General features: G+C 40.1%; 1 protein-coding gene across 1 annotated transcript; it reads right to left on the bottom strand.

The window, feature by feature from the left end:
• Positions 1 to 2,653: 2,653 nt before the first annotated feature.
• On the bottom strand, positions 2,654 to 3,324 carry LOC131256027 (uncharacterized). The gene has a single exon (XM_058257027.1). It carries the CDS (start codon positions 3,210 to 3,212, stop codon positions 2,871 to 2,873), a length of 342 nt encoding a protein of 113 aa, XP_058113010.1. The 5' UTR covers positions 3,213 to 3,324; the 3' UTR covers positions 2,654 to 2,870.
• Between the last annotated feature and the right edge of the window lie 11,960 nt (positions 3,325 to 15,284).

The raw sequence follows: 15,284 nt of genomic DNA, 5'->3' as shown, positions 1-15,284 counted from the left end.
ATTCTATAAAGAGATGCCGTATGCCTTAAGTAAAACCCAAATTGTCATGTACATTCACATTGTGTATACACATAACGCATTAAATGAATATAATGCCATATGTGGTCATAAAAGCTAATTTTCAAACAATTTGACCATCTCTATGAAGAGATGCCGTACGCCTCAAGTAAAGCCCAAATTATTATGTACATTCACGTTATGTATACACATAATGCATTAGATGAATATAATGCCATATGTGGCCATGTGGGCTAATTTTCAAATGATTTCACCATCCCTAGGAAGAGATGCCGTATGCCTCAAGTAAAAATCAAATTGTTATGTACATTCACATTATGTATACGCATAATGCATTAAATGAATATAATGCCATATGTCACCTTTCAGGCTAATTTTCAAATGATTCCACCATCTCTATGAAGAGATGCCGTATGCCTCAAGTAAAACCCAAATTATTATGTACATTCATGCTGTGTATACACATAATGCATTAAATGAATATAATCACATAGAATCAAAATTGTTAACTAAACTTGAACATATTAGAATGTGTATATAACTATAATGTGTATAGAACTCCCACTAATCAAACATTTTATGTGAAGGAACCAGATTGGTAAAGATCCACAAACACCTGATGATTCTCAATCATTTATTTCAAAAGAAAATATCATTAAGTTAATACTTTTTGACGTAAATAAGCCATTTTTATTACTTAAGTGTTTGCATTGCACTTTTCTATAAAATAACTCAACAAACATAAAAATATATCTTAATTTGTACTTCTTACTAATAAGGCATTCAGCATAGTCCAAAACTGTATATCCAATTGGCTCCAACGGGATGTTCTATCGGAATTGAAGAAAATGACAATCATTTACAAATATCACATTACCTTTTGTCAACTTCTATGGATTTATATTTGAATTCAACATATATTTTCCAAACATTTCTACTTTATGAACTTTATTAGACACAGTGCAGACCTAAGCCATTACCAACATACAAAAGCAAGAAATTTATTTTCATTGTTATATACCAACATGCAATATTTTCTTTAAAATCAAATAGAAAAAATCACCTAATGAAATCTCAAGTATCACCAATATGATGCTTACCTTAAACTGCAGGACTTCTTTGCACTCTAAAATTTTAACCCCTTGGGTAACAAAAGCTTTGTTGTAGTATATGTCCTCATTTCATAGTATTCATTTAGGTGTTTTTCTTAACAGGAATGTTTTGAGGAACCTTTGATTAATCTTTCACGATTCCCCTTATTTATTAGTTGAGGAATGAGGTATTTTTGTGTGACTAACACAGAAGAAGTCACTCTTTTCTTTCGAAGATAAAGTTTCTAGGTTGTGTTATATCATAGCTTTTGCCATCCTTTTAAAAACTTTATATTCTCTATTTTAATTATCTGTACACTTTTCTAAGGACAAAGGAATCCAAATCCTTTCAATCCTTTTAGGGTAGACAATGAAGTTATTATTGATGATTCTAGGGTTTTTTTTTTATCATTTATCATACCCTGTCTTAAGGGCCTACTTCATTTCTCAACTAGACCATTTTTACCCGGGCGTATCAAGTATGTATATTGAGTGACGATGTTGTGCTCATACAAGCATCTAGTAACTCTTGATTCTTAATTTTTTACATCTGCATTAGTATTTACCACCAAGGTTAAACCTAAATACTTTAATTCTTTCATCAATTCAATTCTTACATTAGATTATTAAAGACATCCAAAGCTTACCATGAATTGAATGTAACCACTAGAGCCAAAATAGCCATAATTAATCCAAACTTACGATTCTTTGGGTGTAAAGGGAGTCTATCCAATCAATTGATGATTGCACACTCAATTATTCGATTAAGTTGTGATTGGATTTGGACCTCGGCCTAATCCATTAGGCAGGTTATTCCAAAACAATCAAGATTTCTACCAATATTCCCGATTCAATTTGCATATGTTGTGACTTTTAAATCTGCAAATCACTGTATATATGTTGATAGTAGACCATCTCTCACACACTTGCCATGGTTGAACATCCAAGCTGTACATCAAACTCACTAATGCATGAAAAATTTTCTAGTGAAATTTCAAATTAGGTGGGCTACGATATTGACTTGAATCCTAGCTTTAGGTATCCTTCTTGAAACCGTGTAAGTGCATGGCATGACAAAAACACATTAAAATTCATTTTTTGTGGCAACCATGCATGCATTCCCCCATAACACTTGTGGATAATCTTGGTATTATTGAAAGACATCTTGAGGTTCTAAGAACTTCAAAATCTATATTACAACTTAGGTAGTGTTTGGCTCCATGGCTTTTAGGGATTTTTACTCATAGGAGTCATTTGACAACATTGATTCGGAGGGATTCATGGGATTTCAGTCCTTTGGGAGGTTTGGTCCCGCAGACTTTTAAGGATTTTGATTTTGATTCCTCCAAAATCCCGTAAAAGAAACCCTTTTTGCATTCCCACCTCTTGATTCTACAGGTTTTAAAATCCATTAAATTTCACAAAATTTTAGATTCTTGTTTCCAAATGACCCATTAGTAGAATTTTCAAAAATCATGAAATGATACTGGTGTGGACACACCAAAGAGCTCTTTCTTTCCAATCCAACACAAGAGCTCTAAAAATCAAACAAACCATCACGAATTTATTAATAACCATAAAGCACACACAAACTTACAAACCCAATTCATATTTTCTACCATAATGGAAATATTTTCATCGTAGTGCAGATTCCTCCACAATCCAAACATTTCACCATAATACAGTTTGAATTTCAAAGGAGGAATTCAAACAATGGTCACACACAAATTAATTTATATATAAGTTGCATGGAAGGTAGAATCAGAGACCTCTGGCCAGCATCTGTTCATAATTCTCGATCGATTCCAGCCGTTGGATATGGAGATCCTGCCTGAATCGTTGGATGAACGCCTCGGCGCACTCGTTGATGTCGTCAGCCCGCGGCTCCGTCCTCTTCACAACAGGCTTGGTGTCCCTAACATGGCCCAACTCATGATTAACCATGTGATCTCTAGCATGGGACCTATCATGCTTGGATGCTTCTTCTTCAATTCTGGGGTGGGCCCACTCATGCCTAACAACATGATCTCTAGCATGGGACGTACCAGAATTGGACGGTTCTCCATGCTTTGGATGTAGAGGGGACAGAGAGCTTTTCTTCATCTCCTCTTGATAATCAGACACAAAAGGATGTAGAATCTCTCCCTCTCTAAGATTTTATCTTCTCTGATAGCTCAGAGATTAGATGAATTACACTATGCTTGTAATTGAAGAGAGAGGTACTTTTATATCAATTGCTTTGCGGGCCCCACGCGCAACCTTCCATACGCAGCTTTACACGCGGGAAACGTGACAGCTGACAGCCGTCCAGAGACCCCAGCGGCGCCTAAGGTAGATCCTACCATTCAGATGAATATATAAAAAGAATATGATTCGGATTGGAATACCCATTAGATGGTCCACGTGTATTTTAAATGTGGACCGTCAGTAAGTTCTCCTAAATGGCCCACCTGATGAGTGGACCAACCTGACTTTTATGCATGACCATCTTCGGTCTTGGGGCCATTTACCGCACACTCGCAGCGTTGGCACGTGGGGTGATGTTTGTGGGAAACCTCATTTGTCAATGCAACTAACTATATAAGGGTCAAATGCTCCAGTGCTCTCACAGAGGGTGGGGTCAGCACTGTAAGTTACAGTGCTTTTAGCTGTATCAGTTCAATTGGATACTTCAATCAGTTGATCTGAACCGTCTGTTAGGTTCAGAACATGTTTAATGGCGTACATTGAAAAAATTACATGGATCGGGTGATCCATTCTATCCTTGATTTTACCTTATTTTCTGTAGCCATCCTTTTTCCACGCTATAGATGGGATGGTTACAATTTCCTAACAGGACTGATTCTTTAGAATCATAAGCAATCTAAGACTTTTCCTAACAAGTAGATGGATCAAATTTCTGATTGGACCTAATTCCTTGTAAATGATCTTGACCGTCTGCATAAAAATCTAATTGATCAAACGTCTAATATTTGTCATTGTTTCAGAATAGACCATAAAATATATGATGGACCGAATGAACAGTCTGGATCAATGGATTGGATTCTGTATGTGTCCAAACGAAACTAGGTGCACTATAACCTACAATGCTCGGAGAGCACTGGAGCATTTGTCTTCGAATATTCTAATTTCAAACGTGTGAAAGGGAGAGCATTGGGAACAAAGGAAGGAGATGCCTTGCCGAATTAAAGGCCCACACGCATGTGGAGTCAACAAGTCAATGGAAAACGTGCGCCTGAGAAAATGCTCGGATAGATCTTTACACGCAGGCGGTCTACCTAATACCAAACCAAGGAATATGTAAGAGAAATTTCCAACTGTGCAAACAGTATATGGCCCACAACCTTTTTAAGTCCACTCGCTTTTTACCTTCCAAGAATACTCCCCGGCCGTACGGCCCCATTTCTCAGGTCGAAAATACCCCTGCTTTCCTTCCTGAGCCGGATCGCCTGGTGCTCGAAGACGAGCGCTTACGCTCCTCGAACTCCGAGTTGTACGAACGGTTCAAAAGATATCAACGTTGCATGGGCCCCACAGTTATGTATTTATTATATCCACAACGTTCATCCATATTTCGAGATCATTTCGGAGCATTATAAAAAAAAAAAGAATATACCCAAAGATCAACTGGACCACACCAAAATGAGCTGCGGGAAAATTGATTTTCACCGTTAAAAATTTTCTAGGGCCCACCATAACATATATTTTCCATCCAATCTATTCATAAGGTCACAAATACCTGGATGAAGAGGAAAAACACAAATTTCATAATGATCCAAAACTTATGTGACCCATGAAAGGATTTCAATGGTAGACGTTCAATCCTCCACTGCCTTTTACGGTGTGGTCCACTTGATAGCTAGATCTGACTTATTTTTCATCTCAAGCCTTAATACGAGTTCGCCAAATAGATGGACGGTTTGGATATAATACATACATCATAATGGGACCCATAAACAGCGATAGGATTACAACGGGAAAAAAAAAACTAGCCTTGATGCGGTCGACCGGGTCGTCGACCCCGACTCACTGTCCCACTGACCCGGGCGACCGGGTCCAAACCTAGTCGACCCAATTCGCTGTTTCACTTTGTATTTTTATTTTTATTTTTTTAACGCGGGGAACTTTTTCTCCTTTACATTTTTCTCAAATACTATTTTTCTATCTCTTAATTCATTTCTTTGTCTATTTATTTAACAAGCATATCTCCTAAACTAGTATGAGTTACTTAATGTAATATATATGATTTTGGGGTAGGAGAAGCTAATTTAGCCAACCAACATAGTAATTTTCTAAGAATCCATCGGGTCGATGGTTAAAAATCCACCCCACAGTCAATTCACTTCACTTCACGGCCATTTCCATGCACTTCGTGGTCAATTCACTTCACTTCACCGTCATTTCCATGCATTTCACGGCCATTCCCGGCAATTCAGTGTTGATTCACGGTCAATTCGACGCACTTCACGATCAATTTACTTCACTTCACGGCCATTTCCACGCACTTCGCAGTCATTTTACTTTACTTCGCCATTATTTCCATGCATTTCACAGTCATTCCCGGCGATTCCGTGTTGATTCACGGTCAATTCGACGCACTTCACTGTCAATTCACTTCACTTCATGGCCATTTCCACACACTTCACGGTCAATTCACTTCACTTCACGCCCATTTCCATGAATTTCATGGTCATTCCCGGCAATTCCGTGTTGATTCACTGTCAATTCGACGCACTTCCCGGTCAAATCACTTCACTTCATGGCCATTTCTATGCACTTCGTGGTCAATTTACTTCACTTCACGCCCATTTTCATGCATTTCACGGTCATTCTCGGCGATTCCGTGTTCATTCACGGTCAATTCGATGCACTTCACGGTCAATTCACTTCAATTCACGGCCATTTTCACGCACTTCGCGGTCAATTCACTTCACTTCATGCCCATTTCCATGAATTTCATGGTCATTCCCGGCAATTCCGTGTTGATTCACTGTCAATTCGACGCACTTCACGATCAATTCACTTCACTTCACGGCCATTTCCATGTACTTTGCGGTCAATTCACTTCACTTCACGCCCATTTTCATGCATTTCACGGTCATTCTCGGCGATTCCGTGTTCATTCACGGTCAATTCGCCGCACTTCACGGTCAATTCACGGCCATTTCCACGCACTTCGCAGTCAATTCACTTCACTTCACGTCATTTCCATGCATTTCACGGTCATTCCCGGAGATTCCGTGTTCATTCACAGTCAATTCGACGCACTTCACTGTCAATTCACTTCACTTCACGGCCATTTCCACGCACTTCACGGTCAATTCACTTCACTTCACGCCCATTTCCATGCATTTCACGATCATTCCCAGTAATTCCGTGTTGATTCACGGTCAATTCAACGCACTTCACGGTCAATTCACTTCACTTCACCGTCATTTCCATGCATTTCACGGTCATTCCCGGCGATTCCGTGTTGATTCACGGTCAATTTGACGCACTTCACGGTCAATTCACTTCACTTCACGGCCATTTCCACGCACTTCGCGGTCAATTCACTTCACTTCACTGCAATTTCCATGCATTTCACGGTCATTCCTGGCGATTCCGTGTTCATTCACGGTCAATTCGACGCACTTCACGGTCAATTCGCTTCACTTCACGGCCATTTCCACACACTTCGCGGTCAATTCACTTCACTTCATGCCCATTTCCATGCATTTCACGATCATTCCGGCGATTGCGTATTGATTCACTGTGCATTTCACGGTCATTCACTTCACTTCACGGCCATTTCCACGCGCTAGCGGTCAACTCACTTAACTTCACCGTCATTTCTATGCATTTCATGGTCATTCCGGCGATTACGTGTTGATTCACGGTCATTGGCGCACTTCACGGTCAATTCACTTCACTTCACGGCCATTTCCACACACTTAGCGCAATTCCCTTCACTTCTTTGTCATTTCCATGCATTTCACGATCATTCCGGCGATTGCGTATGATTCACGGTCAATTCGCGCACTTCACGGTCAATTCATGAAAATGGCGTGAAGTGAAATTGGTTGTTGTCCATGGTCATCGTGAATCAACACAAAATCACCGAGAATGATCGTGAAATGCATGGAAATGACGGTGAAGTGAAGATAATTGAGGAAATGGGCGTAAAGTGAAGTGAATTGACTATGAATGTCGAATTGGCCGTGAATGAACACGGAATTGCCGAGAATACCGTGAAATGCACGAAAATGCGGTGAAGTGAAGTGAATTAACGGTGAAATGGAAATGTGAGTGAAGTGAAGTGAATTGGTGAATCGTCATGAATCAACACTGAATCGCCGGGAATGACCATGAAATGCATGGAAATGACGGTGAAGTTAAGTGAATTGACCGCGAAGTGCGTGGAAATGGACGTGAAGTGAAGTGAATTGACCGTGAAGTGCGTCGAATTGACTGTAAATCAACACGGAATTGTTGGGAATGACTGTGAAATGCATGGAAATGGGCGTGAATGAATTGAATTTAAATAAGAAGCCCAAGTGAGCAACATGATAGAAAACAGTGCAGATTGAATGCCTGCCAGAGAAAACGGTCGGGGTCGACTGGGTCAGACCCGGTTGACCCCAACTCCCTGTATAGTTACCTGGTCAACCGCACTTACGTGAATTGTAGGGAAATGGGGTCGACCGGGTCACAACACGGTCGACTGGGTATATGTACAGCGAGTTGGGGTCGACCGAGTATGACCCGATTGACCCCGACTATTTTATTTCCATTGTTTTCTATTACGTGGCCCACTTGAGCTTCTGATGTACTTAATTTTTTAGTTCATGATCGTAAATCATTTAAAGAAATGAATGAACAGCATGAAAATGAGCGTGAAGGTCGCGGGAATTTTAGAGGGAGTGATTTGGTTTAAGTGTGTTGTATTGGAGGGAATTGACCGTGAAGTGAATCGAAATGTCCATGAAGTGAAGCGAATTGACCGTGAAATGCATGGAAATGGCTGTGAAGTGAAAGGAATTGCGATGAAGTGCATCGAAATGACCGTGAATCTAAACAGAATCGCTAGAAATGACCGTGAAATGCATGAAAATGACCGTGAAGTGAAGAAAAATGACTGTGAAATGCATGGAAATGACGGTGAAGTGAAGTGAATTGACCGCAAAGTGTGTCGAAATGGTCGTGAAGTGAAGTGAATTGACCGTGAAGTGCGTCGAATTGACCATGAATGAACACGGAATCGCCGGGAATGACCGTGAAATGCATGGAAATGACGGTGAAATTAAGTGAATTGACCGTGAAGTGCATGGAAATGGCCTTGAAGTGAAGTGAATTGACCATGAAGTGCGTCGAATTGACCGTGAATGAACACGGAATCGCCGGGAATGACCATGAAATGCATGGAAATGACGGTGAAGTAAAGTGAATTGACCGCGAAGTGCGTCGAAATGGCCGTGAAGTGAAGTGAATTGACCGTGAAGTGGGTTAAATTGACTGTGAATGAACACGGAATCGTCGGGAATGACTGTGAAATGCATGGATATGACGGTAAAGTGAAGTGAATTGACTACGAAGTGTGTGGAAATGGTCGTGAAGTGAAGTGAATTGATAGTGAAGTGCGTCGAATTGACCATAAATGAACACGGAATCGCCAGGAATGACCGTGAAATGCATGGAAATGACGGTGAAGTTAAGTGAATTGACCGCGAAGCGCGTGGAAATGGCTGTGAAGTGAAGTGAATTGACCGTGAAGTGCATCGAATTGACTGTGAATGAACACGGAATCGCCGGGAATGATCGTGAAATGCATGGAAATGATGGTGAAGTGAAGTGCATTGACCGCAAAGTGCGTCGAAATGGCCATGAAGTGAAGTGAATTGACCGTGAAGTGCGTCGAATTGGCCTTGAATGAACACGAAATCATCGGGAATGACAGTGAAATGCATGGAAATGACGGTGAAGTGAAGTGAATTGACCGCGAAGTGCGTCGAAATGGCTGTGAAGTGAAGTGAATTGACCGTGAAGTGCGTCGAATTGACCATGAATGAACACGAAATCACCGGGAATGACCGTGAAATGCATGGAAATGACGGTGAAGTTAAGTGAATTGACCGCGAAGTATGTGGAAATGGTCGTGAAGTGAAGTTAATTGATCGTGAAGTGAGTCGAATTGACTGTGAATGAACACGGAATCGCCAGGAATGATCGTGAAATGCATGGAAATGACGGTGAAGTGAAGTGAATTGACCACGAAGTGCGTCGAAATGGCCATGTAGTGAAGTGAATTGACCGTGAAGTGCATCGAATTGACCGTGAATGTACACAGAATCGTCGGGAATGATCGTGAAATGCACGAAAATGCGGTGAAGTGAAGTGAATTGACCGCGAAGTGCGTGGAAATGACCATGAACTGAAGTGAATTGACCGTGAATGAACACGGAATCGCCGGGAATGACCGTGAAATGCATGGAAATGATGGTAAAGTTAAGTGAATTGACCGCAAAGTGTGTAGAAATGGCCGTGAAGTGAAGTGAATTGACCGTGAAGTGCGTCGAATTGATTGTGAATGAACACGGAATTGCCGGGAATGACCGTGAAATGCATGGAAATGACGGTGAAGTTAAGTGAATTGACCGCGAAGTGTGTGGAAATGGCCATGAAGTGAAGTGAATTGACCGTGAAGTGCATCGAATTGACTATGAATGAACATGAAATCGCCGGGAATGACCGTGAAATGCATGGAAATGATGGTGAAGTGAAGTGAATTGCCCGTGAAGTGCGTCGAAATGGCCGTGTAGTGAAGCGAATTGACCGTGAAGTGCATCAAAATGACTGTGAACGTAAACGGAATTGCCGGATATGACCGTGAAATGCATGGAAATGGCTGTGAAGTGAAGAGAATTGCTCGTGAAATGCTTCGAAATGGCCACGAAGTGAAGTGAATTGACCGTGAAGTGCGTCGAATTGACCTTGAATGAACACAGAATTGCCGGATATGACCGTGAAATGCATGGAAATGGCCGTGAAGTGAAGAGAATTGATCGTGAAATGCTTGGAAATGGCCGTGAAGTGAAGTGAATTGACCATGAAGCGTGTCGAAATGACCGTGAACGTAAACGAAATTGCCAGATATGATCGTGAAATGCATGAAAATGGCCTTGAAGTGAAGAGAATTGATCGTGAAATGCTTGGAAATGGCCATTAAGTGAAGTGAATTGACCGTGAAGTGCGTCGAAATGACCATGAACGTAAACGGAATTGCCGGATATGACCGTGAAATGGATGGAAATGGCGGTGAAGTAAAGAGAATTGATCGTGAAATGCTTGGAAATGGCCGTGAAATGAAGCGAATTGACTGTGAAATGCATGGAAATGACCGTGAAGGGAAGGGAATTGACTGTAAAATGCGTGAAAATGACTATGAATCAACATAGAATCTTTGGGAATGACCATGAAATGCATAAAACTGATCGTGAAGTAAATGAAATGAACGAAATTGACCGCGACCGGATTGAAATTGACCGCGAAGTGAATGAAATGAATTTTTGACCATCGGCATGATGGAATCTTGAAAATTAACCAGGTTGGTTGGCAAAAGTAGCTTCTCCTACCCCAAATTCATATAGGGTATGCCAAGTAACTAATTTTGGTTTATAAGATATGCTTGTTAAATGAATAAAGAAAGAAATGAAAAAAAAGAGAGTAAAAAATTTATATGCTTATATATATATATATATATATATATATATATATATGTATGTATTAGAGAAAATTGTAGGCAGAATAAAGTTCTCCATGTAAAAAAATAAAAAATAAATAAAATTTCATCGAGAGGCAGATAGTACAGCTGTAGCTACGGTTATAATTCGTCGCTATAGAAAACCCGTAGCCTTCACTTCCTGGTTTTTTTATTTTTTAATTTTTTTAATTTTTTAATTTTTGCTGTTGTAATCCCGACCGCTTTTTGTGGGTCCCATTATGATGTATGTGTTATATCCAAACCGTCCATCTATTTTTCGAACTCGTATTAAGGCTTGAGTCGAAAAATAAGACAGATCTAGCTATCAAATGGACCACACCGTAAAAGGCAGTGGAGGATTGAATGTCTACCATTGAAATCCTTTCAGTGGTCACAGAAGTTTTAGATCAATATGATTTTTTTTTCCTCTTCATCCAGGTCTTTGTGACCTTATGAATAGATTGGATGGAAAATATATGTTAAGGTGGGCCCTATGAAATTTTTAACAGTGAAAATCAAGTTTCCCGCTGCTATTTGTGGTGTGGTCCAGTTGATCTTTGGATATGATTCTTTTTTCCGATAATGCTCTGAAATGATCTCGAAATATGGATGAACGGTGTGGATATAATAAATACATCATTGTGGGGCCCATGTCGACGAGCGTCAGCGCTCGTCTTCGCACCCCAGCCAATCGGCCTCCGGAAGGAATGAATGACGGGGGTATTTTGGTCCCTTGAAAAGTCGGCCGTACACAGGGGAGTATTCTTGGAAGCTTAAAAAGAGGTGGGCTTCAAATGGCTGGTGGGCCATAAATGGGTCGTACAGTAGGAAATTTCTCAATAGGAAATGATGCCGAAAGATGATCTGGTGGAACATGGAGAATTGGAATATGGTAGAGCAATATCTCCATAGTGTACACGTGGTCAGAATCTGGACTGTCCATTTAATGTGACCTATCATGGATGGGATGTGTTTGAAAAATCAGACCTATCAGACAATCTTACACGTTGGTTTTCTTTACTTTGCAACAATGGATGTCGGCCTTTAATAATTTTTGCCTTTTGTCAATGCTTTGAAGACCACTGATCGGATGGTTAGGATAGTCGGATGTATCTGGGCTTTGAACCATTTGGTAACACAGTAGGAGAAACATGATGGACGATCTGGATTGATAATTCACCGTGTGAAGAGCTCCCAACAATGAGTTCGAGAGCTGTTTTGCAGCCACTGATGGGTGACTGTGCATCGGCGCATCTCACGCCAGGGTGGGTCTCATCTGTCATATGGGTGCTTTACAAATGTTTCTTGTCTTTTTTCTTCCTTTATGAAAAGATTAGCCCAGGGATTGAAGTCGAGTCCGTCAACCACTGATTATGCCACGTCGGATTATGGATCCAGACAGTCCATTTCGTCGGTATTGATCATCAGATGGCCCATGGATGAAAACAATCTATATCCACCGTCTACCACTGCCCACACCTTAGTCTTTCAGGTGAAAATCAAGCAACTTAACCACTCGGGTTAAAGTAGAAATTGAAATCAAAATTTATAATTATGTTGAAATCACGTGATAATTGAGGAAGAAGTGTGCACTAAGAGGCACTGATGAATGATAATTGAAGCTAAAATGTCAGTACTAGTGCCAAAAAATATTAATGAATTATTAAAAATTGAGGAATAAAATTTCGACCCATCATAAATTTTATCATATTTTTAAATCTCTTGCATCAATGAATCTAAACACACGAGGAGACATAAAAATATTTGTTACCTACATAAAACGATCACATGACTACTGATTTGACCCATCACAAACTCTATCATTTTTTGAAGGCTCCACACTAATAAGTACATTTAAATGCATCCAAGTGTATCTAATTAGACACGTGTGAATGCAACTAGACAAACGATTACAAGGGGCTTAACGTGGGTCCTCACTCTTGCTCCGGTGGTGGACTCTGGTAGACTCTCAAGAGTTTCAACACCCGGTCAAGGGTTCAAGTGCCCTAGGTGGTGAATCACCACTTACCACGTGTGTAAGGGTGTGTGTTTGTAAAAATTTAAAAAAATAAAAAATAAAATTGTCAAACTGGTTCAATTATAGACACCCCATTCAAAAATGAGATTAAAATTACTCTTCGCTTTTAATAAGCTTCAATAACAACATTTATGTAAGACTTGACACCCATCAAAAGACTACATGAGCTAGGCAATATGCATCTCAGGCAAGCTTCATGAATAGTTGGTGGACCAGATTGGCAGATTAAGGGGCTGACCACACCCTGATCCATAGCTCGAGTGGTAAACTGAGTGAAAGATACATCGTTTCAGCACTGAGGTCTTGGCATCGATTCCATAGTGGGGGTGGTTAACAGTGAAGTGTGAACTGACAGTGGGTGTACTAAAAAGCTAACAAAAATAAAATAAAAAAAGAATGAGGGGCCGACCAATCTAATTCCGATCAAATTGCTAAGACTCTCTCAAAGCCAAGCACACATCATTTTGATAAAGCCACATCCAGTAGGCCCAACAAACCATAAAATTTCAAATGGAACAATTGAAAAGAGTAATTAGCACAACTTGGAGATGATTAACGGGTCAATTTGGTAAGTTCACAACATGTTTAAATCATATGCCGATCAATTATTCAAGATATCCAGGAGTTACAGATTAGCAGAATTTCAATCAAGTCACATCTAGCAAAGTTCGACGGTACCAAAAATCCATGAGAGTCAAGTTGAATGGCTTATCAGCACCTTTTGAAAACAATCTTCAGATCATGCGATTCTCAGGTATGGTGAAAGATACACCCCCGGGAACTCCTGAACACGGTGTCTAAAGAGTTGAAAATGACAAAACTCCATAGCAGGTACCTGCTGAGGCACCGTTTATTAAAAACAACACCCCGCCAATGTAATGATAGCCTCCCTCCAAAGAACTTGGCCAACTAAAAAGTGTGAAAAGTTAAAGCAGAATAAGTTACTAAAGTCAAAAGAGTAAAGTTAAAATCGAAGATGTCCAACCATCCCTTTTGCAAGAAAATGATGTGTAGTTTTACATTTTTCTTCTCACATCTAAAATTAACATGTGCTCCACATCACGCGTCACAAGACACCTACAACACTCAATCACATATACAAACTACTTATACACTCCTATCTTCTCTAATTTCTCCACTTTTCTTTTTATTTCTGCCTACCTGGTGTCCTGCCACCCTGCAAAATATGGCCTGATGTAGTAGTGTTAAAACTCCGTCAGATCCACAAATAACCATAAAATCTTGTAAGTAGAGGCAGCATGTAGTGTGGGCAGAAAATAGTGTCTAACCCTTTCCTTTTCTGTAATCAAGGATCTTACCCGGAATAGACAAAGCAAATCAATCATAGGAGTCATATGAGTGGAAGAATCTCGTTATTCCCCGACCCACAGACAAGTATACGGTTTCTAGTCAACCGTAGATTCTAAAATTTCATTTGGTTAGTGGCGAATTCAATCTAAAAATATTCAATATCTAAGTCAATAACACACCCCATTTACCTAACCGAACTTGCAAAAGCTAGGGGAATCATGGGCATGCGCTCCACAATGTTCATAAAAATGCAATGGAATTTAATTGTTTTTCAAATATTCAATTCAGTTAGTTGACCTTACGATCTCCTCTTTTGATAATCTCAAATTTTTAAACATTTAAACCTATAATATATGGTGTAAATCATACTTTAGAATGATGTGATGGTGATATAGAGTTTCTCCATATCTCAATGTTGCTCCTCAAACCTAAGAGGTCTCTACTCAATATATCGTGTATGGAAGGAGAGTTCAGAGCTCGTGTCAATGCCTCAAGGTAAGACTGAGATAATGCACTTGTTGGTTTGGAATTCAGCCACTTGATACAAGTGTGTGATTTGCGGGCATACTAGAACCGATTTGTAGTCCGATTCAAAGCGAACGCCATTGACCCCTAGCATCAAGATAGAGTGGTGCATAATCAAATGGTCGGAAGACCAACCGTCTATTCTACCAACTGTGAAGTGTGTTTATCAGGTGATTTGTGGAGGTTGAGGTTCTTCTCCCAATAAGTTTTTTTTTTCCTTAGGAATCAAGGACTTCCAAATGTGCAGCAAATGTTTGATCGAACGAAAACTGAAGATGAAAGTGGAAAAGCAAAACTTACCACTAAAACGGGACCATCGTCTTGGCTAAGAGCAGCAAGGTGCTTAACCGAACAACAAGCAATGTAGAGACTACAAGCTATTGTTGACCTAACATGTGAGCATAGGTAAACGGTTCCAAAAAACTATGGTTTTCCTTTAAATCTGACACACATGCACAGACAAAAGAGAACTACAACTACTAGTTACGACTAAGTTAGTCTGACATAAAGTAGGGACGAACTGAACTACTTTTTGGAAGCTAAGGGTTCCACGCTGATGAGC

Source organism: Magnolia sinica, chromosome 1, assembly GCF_029962835.1.
Source record: "Magnolia sinica isolate HGM2019 chromosome 1, MsV1, whole genome shotgun sequence".
NCBI classification, from domain to species: domain Eukaryota; kingdom Viridiplantae; phylum Streptophyta; class Magnoliopsida; order Magnoliales; family Magnoliaceae; genus Magnolia; species Magnolia sinica.
Note: the sequence above shows the minus strand (reverse complement) of the source record. Positions and strands in the feature narration are given on the sequence as shown.

Excerpts from the sequence above, each read along its gene's own strand:
- LOC131256027 (XM_058257027.1), bottom strand. The coding sequence starts at position 3,212 with ATGAAGAAAAGCTCTCTGTCCCCTCTACATCCAAAGCATGGAGAACCG.